This window comes from Physeter macrocephalus, chromosome 14 (assembly GCF_002837175.3).
Source record: "Physeter macrocephalus isolate SW-GA chromosome 14, ASM283717v5, whole genome shotgun sequence".
Taxonomy (NCBI): domain Eukaryota; kingdom Metazoa; phylum Chordata; class Mammalia; order Artiodactyla; family Physeteridae; genus Physeter; species Physeter macrocephalus.
The window spans coordinates 27,675,704-27,685,978 of record NC_041227.1 but is presented as its reverse complement, the minus strand read 5'-3'; the positions used below and the strand labels follow the sequence as shown (position 1 = coordinate 27,685,978).

The 10,275-nt window shown below is 54.5% G+C and overlaps 3 protein-coding genes across 7 annotated transcripts in view; all 3 read left to right on the top strand.

Moving 5' to 3' along the window:
• On the top strand, positions 1-5,215 carry LZTS3 (leucine zipper tumor suppressor family member 3). The gene is made up of 4 exons (XM_028498458.1): positions 1-95; positions 631-1,101; positions 1,439-2,305; positions 2,645-5,215. Exons 2-4 carry the CDS (start codon positions 649-651, stop codon positions 3,341-3,343), a joined length of 2,019 nt encoding a protein of 672 aa, XP_028354259.1. The 5' UTR covers positions 1-95; positions 631-648; the 3' UTR covers positions 3,344-5,215.
• Positions 5,216-7,050: 1,835 nt separating this feature from the next.
• UBOX5 (U-box domain containing 5) overlaps positions 7,051-10,275 on the top strand; it is a 35,005-nt gene continuing 31,780 nt past the window's right edge. For 2 of the 4 annotated variants that reach the window (XM_028498462.2, XM_007127133.4), the window contains exon 1: positions 8,689-8,771. The gene's annotated coding sequence lies outside the window, so the exon portion shown is untranslated. Of the gene's footprint in view, positions 7,139-8,663; positions 8,772-10,275 lie in introns of those variants that run through there. The other 2 variants (XM_028498459.2, XM_028498460.2) reach the window with 2 other exon arrangements.
• The window catches only part of FASTKD5 (FAST kinase domains 5), an 11,617-nt gene continuing 8,393 nt past the window's right edge, over positions 7,052-10,275 (top strand). The window contains exon 1 of one of the 2 annotated variants that reach the window (XM_028498456.2): positions 7,052-7,138. The gene's annotated coding sequence lies outside the window, so the exon portion shown is untranslated. Of the gene's footprint in view, positions 7,139-8,684; positions 8,772-10,275 lie in introns of those variants that run through there. The other variant, XM_024117120.3, reaches the window with a different exon arrangement.

Below are 10,275 nucleotides of genomic sequence, written 5' to 3'. Positions count from 1 at the left end.
AGGACCCGTCGGCCCCCCACCCCCTTGGAGGGGCAAGGAGAGGATCCTGCGCTGGTAGTGAGCCTCCACTTCTGCCCTTGACTGCAACACCCTAGGTTAGGGGGCCGGGAAGGACTCCCATCCACAGTTTTTGGGTAGGGGTGGGTTTCTCTCCCTCCCTTAAGTTCTGAGGTTCCCTACTGAATTCAGGTACTGCTGTCCCCTTCCAACCCCATCTCCCCAGCCCATGAGGTTGCGATATAGGGGTCCAGACCCAGAGTAAAGTACACCTGAGTTCTGGGGGTTGCAGTGAAGAGTTGAGGGGGTCACTGAGTCTGGGAGGCTCATGAAGGAGGTGGGTTTGAGGTGGGAGTTAAGGAATGGAATACTGAGCAGAGCAAAGGTAGGAGGGTAGGTGAATGGTCCCTGGGGGTTGGGCTTTGTCAGGTATGCAACGGGCAGCCCCTATTACCAAGCTATCATTATTTACCCAGCCCCATTCCTTTACCTTGGGTGTTTGGGAACTCTTGTACCCACTATAAAGAAGGGGACACTGAGGGGCAGGGTGCAGGTGGTGCCGGGTCGGGCTTGCATGGGGTGGTGGGAGTGGAGGTGGGGCTGACCTATCTGCTTTCCCACCTGTGCCCACAGTGCCCCCCTGGCTTAGTCATGGCGAAGCTGGAAACACTGCCTGTGCGCGCTGATCCAGGGCGGGATCCCCTCCTGGCCTTTGCCCCTCGGCCCTCTGAGCTCGGACCCCCAGACCCTCGCCTGGCCATGGGCAGTGTGGGCAGTGGGGTGGCCCACACTCAGGAGTTCGCCATGAAGAGTGTGGGCACCCGCACGGGGGGTGGGGGCAGCCAGGGCAGTTTCCCTGGCCCCCGTGGCAGTGGGGCCAGCAGGGAGAGGCCAGGCCGCTACCCTTCGGAGGACAAGGCTCTCGCCAATTCTCTCTACCTCAATGGCGAGCTACGGGGCAATGACCACACAGATGTCTGCGGCAATGTGGTGGGCAGCAGTGGTGGCAGCAGCAGCAGCGGCGGCAGTGACAAGGCCCCACCACAGTATCGTGAGCCCAGCCACCCACCCAAGCTCCTGGCCACCTCTGGCAAGCTAGACCAGGTCAGTCCCCAGGGCCTTTTCCTGGGGCAGGAGGCAGCCCAGAGAGGAGGGTGAAATGGGCCTTCTTGGACGTTTTTGGGTTGTAGGGGCTGAGATAGAAGCTGGGTTGGGGAGCCTTGGGGGCCAACTCCAGCTGGTAGGTCTAGGGCAGAGACCTGGCTGTGAGGGGGGCAGATGGTGGATATAAGGTGGGACTCCAGCCAGGAGGGACTCCCAAGATGGAGATCCAACGGGGTTGGGAGGTGGGGCTGAACAAGTCTAGACCAGAGGGAAGAGACTGGGGGCAAGGCTAAGGACTCATCCTGATGTCCACTCCCCCTTCCTTGCTTTTGTGCAGTGCTCAGAGCCGCTAGTTCGGCCTTCGGCCTTCAAGCCTGTTGTACCCAAAAACTTCCACTCCATGCAGAACTTGTGCCCCCCCCAGACCAACGGGACCCCTGAGGGACGACAGGGCCCTGGCGGCCTCAAGGGTGGACTGGACAAGTCTCGGACCATGACCCCAGCGGGTGGGGGAGGGGGCGGCCTCTCAGACTCAGGCCGGAACTCACTCACAAGCCTGCCCACCTACAGCTCCAGCTATAGCCAGCACCTGGCACCCCTCAGTGCCTCCACCAGCCACATCAACCGCATTGGCACTGCCAGCTATGGTAGTGGCAGTGGTGGCAGCAGCAGCGGTGGTGGGTCAGGCTACCAGGACCTGGCAACCTCCGACAGTGTGCGGGCCTCCAGCAAGAGTGGGTCATCCTCATCCATGGGGCGGCCAGGCCACCTGGGATCAGGGGACGGCGGAGGTGGAGGCCTGCCATTTGCGGCCTGCTCACCACCCTCGCCCAGTGCTCTGATCCAGGAGCTAGAGGAACGGCTGTGGGAGAAGGAGCAGGAGGTGGCAGCTCTGCGGCGTAGCCTGGAGCAGAGCGAGGCGGCAGTGGCCCAGGTGCTGGAGGAGCGTCAGAAGGCCTGGGAGCGTGAGCTGGCTGAGCTGCGGCAGGGCTGCAGTGGGAAGCTGCAGCAGGTGGCCCGGCGCGCCCAGCGCGCCCAGCAAGGCCTACAGCTGCAGGTGCTGCGGCTGCAGCAGGACAAGAAGCAGCTGCAGGAGGAGGCAGCCCGGCTGATGAGGCAACGGGAAGAGCTTGAGGACAAGGTTGCTGCCTGCCAGAAGGAACAGGCCGACTTCCTGCCCAGGATGGAGGAAACTAAGTGGGAGGTGCAGACTGGGGGGTTGGGCATCTCCCTGTGTCCCCTTCCTTCTGTCTCTCTGGAGAAACCCAGAGCAGCAGCCCACAACTATCACAAGGGGAGTGAAGGTTGTGCAGGGATCAATTAGGAGTGTCTGTGAGGACCAGAGCTGTCCCAGGCTGTGTGAGATTAGCCATGTCTGTCCCAAGTCTGAGGAGGGAAGCCTGCATGTCATTTCTGCCATGATGAGGAGCTGACCCTGAGCCCTGGGGCAGCTTGATGCCCTGGGCTGGATATGGGGGCTGGGGTGGGGGTGAGCAGAGCTCTGCCTTCACCCTGACCTCTCTCCTCACCTGTCCCTGCCCAGGTATGCCAGAAGGCTGGGGAGATTTCCCTACTGAAGCAGCAGCTGAAGGACTCGCAGGCGGACGTGTCCCAGAAGCTGAGTGAGATTGTTGGGCTGCGCTCGCAGCTGCGGGAGGGCCGGGCCTCCCTGCGGGAGAAGGAGGAGCAGCTGCTTAGCCTAAGGGACTCCTTCAGCAGCAAACAGGCCAGCCTGGAGCTGGGTGAGGGCGAGCTGCCCTCTGCCTGCCTCAAGCCGGCGCTGACCCCAGTGGACCCGGCCGAGCCGCAGGATGTGCTGGCCACCTGCGAGAGCGACGAGGCCAAGATGCGCCGTCAGGCTGGGGTGGCTGCTGCCGCCTCCCTGGTTTCCTTGGATGGGGAGGTGGATGCTGGGGGGGAGAGTGGGACTCGGGCCCTGCGGCGGGAGGTGGGGCGCCTGCAGGCTGAGCTGGCAGCTGAGCGGCGAGCCCGGGAGCGCCAGGGTGCCAGCTTCGCAGAGGAGCGCCGAGTGTGGTTGGAGGAGAAGGAGAAGGTCATCGAGTACCAGAAGCAGCTGCAGCTGAGTTATGTGGAAATGTACCAGCGCAACCAGCAGCTGGAGCGGCGGCTGCGAGAGCGGGGGGCTGCGGGAGGTGCCAGCACGCCTACACCCCAACATGGAGAGGAGAAGAAAGCCTGGACCCCCTCCCGCCTCGAGCGCATCGAGTCCACAGAAATCTGATCCCCTACCTGGGCATGTGGCCTTTTGACAAATACCCAGTCAAAGGCCAGAGTCCCCAGTATCCCCTCCCTGCCATCTCTTTTCCCCATGTACCCTGTATCCCCAGACCAAAGAGGTTCTCAAAGCAGCTGTGACCAGGCCCCTCCCCTCCCCTGCCCTCACTGGGTGCCTCCCAGCTCCACCACTGCCCCTCTGGGCAGCCCACTCGACCCTCCTCCCAAGGAGGAAATAGGGGAAGGGAGAGTGAGTGGGAATGAGGAGCCCAGGCAGCAGGGGAACTCATGCTCCTTTTCTTGGCACTCCCTTGTTGGAGAGGTGGCAGGCCTTGCAGTGCCATGAGGTGCCCAGCTCCTTGGTGGGTCTGGGCTGCTACTGTCGGCCACTCTGTGTCCAGAGATGCTCTCTGTACCCATCTCCTAGGCCATGTAACCTGAGGGGGCCTGCGTGAGTTCTGCCAAAGTTGACACCTTGGACTCCTGGCCTCTCTCCTTCCAGTACTTTTCTCCCTCCCTGGGCAGATTGGCAGGACAAGCGGGAGCAGGTGGCCTACCTATGGTTGAGAGGGCTACCTGCTCAGCCCCTCCCTGCCAAGGTCTCTTGGACTCAGGCCTCAGAGCCTGGCCTGGTCCTGAGTGTGTGTCCATATGTGTGTGTTGGAGGAGAGAAGGGCTGGGGCTGGAGGCTCAGTGCCCAGGGAAGATCTGCCATCCTATTCTTGAGAAGGGTCACCTGGAGGCTTCTCAGCTTTACCCTCACCCTTCTGACCAGGATCCCACAGGACAACAGCCCCATCTGCTTGGCTGACCCCACACACAGGGCCACTGTCCAGCTCTAACTACAGCTATTAAGTGCCACCTGCCTCTCAGGCACTCCCCTCACCTAGTTTCTGAGGTCACATGAGTGTCTGTGATGTCTTGTGTTTTCCCTGACTTGATTCCCTCAGCCACCTTCTGCTTTCGTGCTCAGCCTACTGCTTTCATGCTCAGAACATCACTGTCCTAGGCCATCTCTTCCCCCAAACCTCACCTTTTCTTCCAGTAGAAAACTGCTTGATCTTTGGTGCACTGCCCACTTCCAAGTTCCACTGGGCCCAAGCTTGAGCCTGAGGCCCTTGTTTTGGGGGGGTGGGGGTGGCTATGATTGCTCTTGAAGAGCAAGACTGAACTGAGGATCACTGACCCCTGGGTCCCAGAGGCCTGAAGTAGCTTAGTGTTTGCCCAGGGTAGGCGTGGCATGGCCATCAGTGGGGACTGGGGCAGCCGATGTCACTTCCTCCTCTGGGGGCCCTCTCAGAGTCCATCTCCCCAAAATAAGAAGGGAAAGGCAAATTTCTAACACACCAGCAATAAAAATCAGAGGAGGCTTGGCCCTCAGCCCTTGTATTTCTCTCTTTTCACTCTCTCCTTCCCACCCACAGACTGGGTTTGTGGGGCAGGGTGGAGGGAGCTGGCAACTACTGTGAGCAATCCCCCGACCCCTGACCAGCCTCCTCCCATGACTGGTGACTGTTTAATGAGCTGTGCATCCCCCACAAAAACAGGAGTGCCCCTGTGGCCTCTGTCCTTCTGCACAGCCCTTTCCAGTGCCCCTCACCAGATCTCTGAGCTGGGTGGGGGGCTGTCCTGGCAATCACTGCCCATTCCACTCACCCTTCACTGCACCTGCCCCAGAAACTGGGCCTGGACCAGAGGGGCAGGGGGAAGAGGAGGCATTAGTAGGAAAAAAAAATAGAAAAAAATATGAACAGACTCAGCTTTGGGATTTCCAACCACAAAAGAAATTATATATAAATATATATAAATATATATCTCTACCACATGTGATGGAAAGACTTCATTTTCTTTTCCCAAAGAAATAAAATGGAGAAAGCCTCTCGAGTGGCACTCTGTTGGCATGCTTGTGTCTTTGCAGGTGTGGGAGGTGAGGCTGGGTGAGGGGGGTGTGGAGGGCAAAGCTGGAGTAAACATTTCCCAGAGGAGGCATGAGACTGGAGGTGCTCACTGGGCCGTGCCAGGAGTTTGGCCCAAAGCCCAAGCTCCTCCCTGTTGCCCAGGAGGAGTAGTGGTTCCACGTTTCTGCCCAAAGGGTCTTTCTCTTCAGCTCAGACTGTTGCCAAAAGGGTTTCAAGCTAGTTCCAGCTCAGAATCTGGATACCAGACTGCTGGTCAGAAGGCAGGTGATGCAGGACAACTAGATGCAGCCTGCAGTGTCCTGAGCCACCTTACAGTGATTAGCCAAAGTCTGAGGGCAGAACACATGAAGGCTGAGAACTGGTTTGTAATTAGTGGTGAGGCCCCAAAGGCAGAAGCGACCCAAGTGTGCTTCAAGTAGGGAGCTGTCCTTTATAATTCCTTTGGTCATCTTCACAAAGACCCTCAATCAAGAATGCACTCTGCTACAAGTAACACAACCTGATATACAGGACCTCAAAGAGTGGTTCATTTTTCCTCACCTGACAAAAAGTCTGGACATAAGCATCCTCTAAGTGTCATAGGTGTTGGTTCATCAAGGACCTAGACTTTTCATCCTCCTCCTCTCCCATCTTTTGCATGTTGTTCCCTCCATGCCACAAGGCGGCAGCCACAGCTGCGTGAAGTGACTTAAGCAGCAGCACTCTATCATGAAAGGAAAAGTTTTTCAAGAAGCTTCACAGCACCATTCCCTTTAAATTTTGTGGGCTGGAACTGAGTCACATGCTCTTCTCACTTCAGGGGAGCCTGGGAAATTGAGTATTGGCAAAGAGGAACGGGATTGTCGTGGCTGCCAAGGAGCAGTTACAGTTCATTTCATCACCTAGGCTCTCTCTGGGTTCTGCTGGCAAGGAAAGAGTCATAATCAGCAACTCACAGTGTTTGCCCTGGTCCGGCCCCGGTGAGAGAACCCTCTTTGAGCAGTGGTGTCAGTGGTCTAGGGCCCCAAAAGCTCACCCCCAGGCAGAGAGTGCCCTCCACAGAGCTCAGGAGTTGGGATGCCAGGCTTGCCTCTCCTTGCAGTGAAGTGTCCTCCCTACATTGGTTTTGTCTCCCTGTCAAGACGGTGCCCTGGAGGGAGCACTATTTCTCAGGTCCCCTTCACAGCCCTTAGGATGGGTGGACCAGCAGCCAAGGCACGGACGAGGTGTGACCACTCTGATCACACTGATCGTCTCCAGTGCCCCCAGGGACGGCCGTCTGGGGCCAAGTCTTCCTGGAAGTCTGGAGAGTCTCATCCCTGCCTGGTTGCCCATACCCACTCAGGTGGGAGCCCCCCTACTTGGGGAGATGGAGGATCACCCTGGCTCATCTGCCAAAGCTCTGGCCTTTTCAGCCCAGCTCCTCACATCCATTTCTCCTAACAGGCTCGTCTATCCATCACTAACTCTCCTCCTGAGAACGCTTTCTAGATACATCTCTATTATAAATGCATGATTACCTCATTGTGCAGATAGGAAACTTGAAACTTGGGTTAGAGAATTTACGTGACTTCCCCAAGGCCATAAAACCCTGAGTAGCGGTCTGAGATTCGAACCTGTATCTAGGCTATTCAGTGACTTCCAGAGCCGTCCATCCACAGCGGTGTTTTCCCTCCGCAGGTCCTGTCTCTGCAGCAACATCTTCCTGTGGAAAACGTCTTTGGAAAACGCTGAGAGTCTTTTGAGCCTCGGCCGCACCCGTCACTCGCACAGCATACGGAAGTAGCGTGCAGTTGGCCGGAAGTGGGGCTGTGCGGCCCGGATGTAGCTGGAGAAGTCGCCGAGGCGCGGCCACTCGCGGGAGTGGCGACTGGTGTTTCGGCCACCGCGCTCGACAGGCTCAGGTGAGTGACGGCGGCCAGAGAGGAGGCCGCGGCGGCGCTCCCTGCCGAGCTGGGCTGCGCCTCCCGGCGCGGGCTGCGGGCACCTGTCCAAGGCCCGGCTTTAGGGAGAACCTCGGCGGCCCGGAGTTCTGTGGCCTTTGGCAGGCTGCTTACCTGAACCTTGAGTTTTCCTCTGTGAGACGGAGATGATAACAGTACTTGCTTCACAGGTCTTTTGTGAGAGCGTAGTGAGATATTCCGCCGCTTTTCTTATCACACTTCAGTCTGCATGCGTTTCACTGGAATCTGGAGGTTTGGATTCTGTAAGCCTGGGGTGGGGCCTGAGATTCTGCGTTTCTCACCAGTTTCCAGGTGAGGCTGATGCCGCTGCTCCGCAGGCCGCACTTTTGAGCAGCAAGGCCCTGCGGCATTTTGCTTAGTACCTGGGACAAGTTGAGTCTTCAGTAAATATCAATACGATATATACCCTTTCCCCGTTTTATAACAGATAGTTTCTGGTTGCACAAGTCTAAGGGTGTTATTGATGTCCCCCTCCCTTTTTTCTCTACAGGGATAAGAAAAATAATTGCCATTTCTCTTTCCGTACAAATCATGACACAGCTCTTCTTTCCTGACTCAGGGAGCTATGGGGCCTCTCCATACCAGTTACGTTCGTGGGCCTCCTCGGGTGATGCTTCATTGCCCACTCACTGCAGACCCTTGGACGGTGCTTCATCCTGTGGAGCTGGAGCCAAGTGCTTTAGCACCAACATGGCTAATGTTTTGTGCTTTAGTCATTTGTTGCTGCTGGAATCTGAATTTATGTTTTCTGCACTTTGCACACACTTTGTGAATAGTAAGAACGGTCACCTAGATTCTGTGACTCACTGCTCTGAATAGCCTTGGGCAAGCTCTGGGATGAATTTGCTTCTGCCTGGTAGACCAGAATAAAACCTAAAGACTCTGTGCTGCATAAGATAACTGAGAAAGTGAGGTTTTTGGCAGTTATGCACATTTAATTTGTCAGTATGATTTTCTTCCCCATTCATTGGTTTATTTTTCCTGGTCCCCTGTTAAGCCTTGTCATTCATCATGCAAATAAGTCAACTTTGATACCAAAGAATTCTGATGTTTCCCCCTCACTTGTCTGAAATACTATACTGTGCAGCCTTGCAAATCTAGGAAAACAGATAAAACCAAATGTTTGGTTCTGCTAACAGTGATAGGTACTTGGACTGTTTATTTGGAAAATTTTTCACATGATTGTGGGTGCAGATAGTTTACATGTTGGGATTTTTGTCAATCCTCTCGTAGACTGCAGTGACTAGAGAAAGTTCGTTTTTTGCTATTTTAATTCTCAGGGCTACTCAACACGTTATTTGCTAAAACAAAAATGGAGTTTGAAGTATCCATTTATTTATGGTAATTTTATCAGGATATAAGTGGGTTAAATTTTTCTAGCAAAAGAATCGAATCAGAATTAAGGGATGAGATCCGGTATCTGGTAAATTGAATATGCTGAGGGTGTCATATACTTAATCTACAGTTAGCATGGCTGCCTTCCTCCGCCTGGCTCCCCTCCTCTAACTTCTGGACTGTAGTTTAAAACGAAGCTATTCGGCCTTGCTCAGACCTGTACCTGGAAGGTGGAAAGGTAAGATTTCTCGCTCTTGTGAAATCACATCATTCAGGGTGGTTTGGGCAGTGCCTTTCAGAACAGCCATGGTTGGTCCAGTGGTCTCTGAGGCTCCACTCTGGTTCTTTAGGACCCCTAAAGAGGAGATGGGAAGTAGAGTATCCTTGGGGCACTTAACTAGGAAAGGGGTTTTGTGAAATGATGTCACGTAAATTTGAACCCTTAGAGGAGGCATCGGGAGTTATTGATTGGGCATCTCATAGTGTTCTCTCTCCAGCTTTCTTATGGATTGTCTGGGAGCCCTTAAGTAAGGGGGAACTAACTCCCAGCTATATTTTTCTCTATCTGGGCAAAACATTCTGGTCTCCTCTCCTTTGTAGTGCCTTTTCCCCCGACTCTTCTGCTTTATTGGTTCTGTATCTTCCTTGTGTTTCTTCCCTTTCATTCTCCACAGTACTTAATACCCAGCTTCTGAAGTGATTATATTTCAGATCTGTATACATAGATATGGTGTCTATACAGTTGTGCTAAAAGTTACATGGTGAAAAAGTGAGTAGCTGCTGTTTGCCATTTGCAATTTACTCTGCATGGCTCTAAGATTATTTATTTTGTCATCATTCTGTTACTGGGCATCCACAGAGAAGTTCTACAGACAATAGAAAGTGCTTGTACTAGAAATAACTTTTCAGCATTTTCCTTGAGTATGTAGGTTGCTTTCTTTCTTTTAAAAAAAAAATTATTTATTTATTTATTTATTTAATTTTTTTGGCTGTGTTGGGTCCTCATTGCTGCACACAGGCTCCCTCCAGTTGCAGCGAGTGAGGACCACTCCTCGTTGCGGTGCATGGACCTCTCATGCAGTGGCTTCTCCTGTTGTGGAGCGTGGGCTCCAGGCACGTGGGCCTCAACAGTTGTGGCACACAGGCCCAGTAGTTGTGGCTCGAGAGCTCTAGAGCACAGGCTCAGCAGTCGTGGCGCATGGGCTCAGCTGCTCCGCGGCATGTGGGATTCTCCGGGACCAGGACTCGAACCCACGTCCCCTGCATTGGCAGGCAGACTCCCAACCACTGCACCACCAGGGAAGTCCCAAGGTTGCTTTCTCTATTCACTGATTGTCTTTTTTTTTAAAATATTTATTTTTATTTATTTACTTTGGCTGCACTGGGTCTTAGTTGCAGCACGTGGGATCTTCATTGCGTCATGCGGGATCTAGTTCCCTGACCAGGGATGGAACCTGGATCCCCTGCATTGGCAGCGCAGAGTCTTACCCACTGGACCACCAGAGAAGTCCCTGATTGTCTTGTTGAAGAACACTTTAATTTCCTGTTAGAACATGCGTTTTGTAAATTTAAGTTTTTAAATTAAAAATACATGGCTGGGGGCTTCCCTGGTGGCACAGTGGTTAAGAATCCACCTGCCAATGCAGGGGACACGGGTTCGAGCCCTGGTCTGGGAAGATCCCACATGCCACGGAGCAGCTAAGCCCGTGTGCCACAACTATTGAGCCTGTGCTCTAGAGCCC

Coding starts and splice junctions, on each gene's coding strand:
- LZTS3 (XM_028498458.1), top strand. CDS start 649: ATGGCGAAGCTGGAAACACTGCCTGTGCGCGCTGATCCAGGGCGGGAT. Junction 1,102..1,438: donor CCTCTGGCAAGCTAGACCAG/GTCAGTCCCCAG, acceptor GCTTTTGTGCAG/TGCTCAGAGCCGCTAGTTCG. Junction 2,306..2,644: donor TGGAGGAAACTAAGTGGGAG/GTGCAGACTGGG, acceptor GTCCCTGCCCAG/GTATGCCAGAAGGCTGGGGA.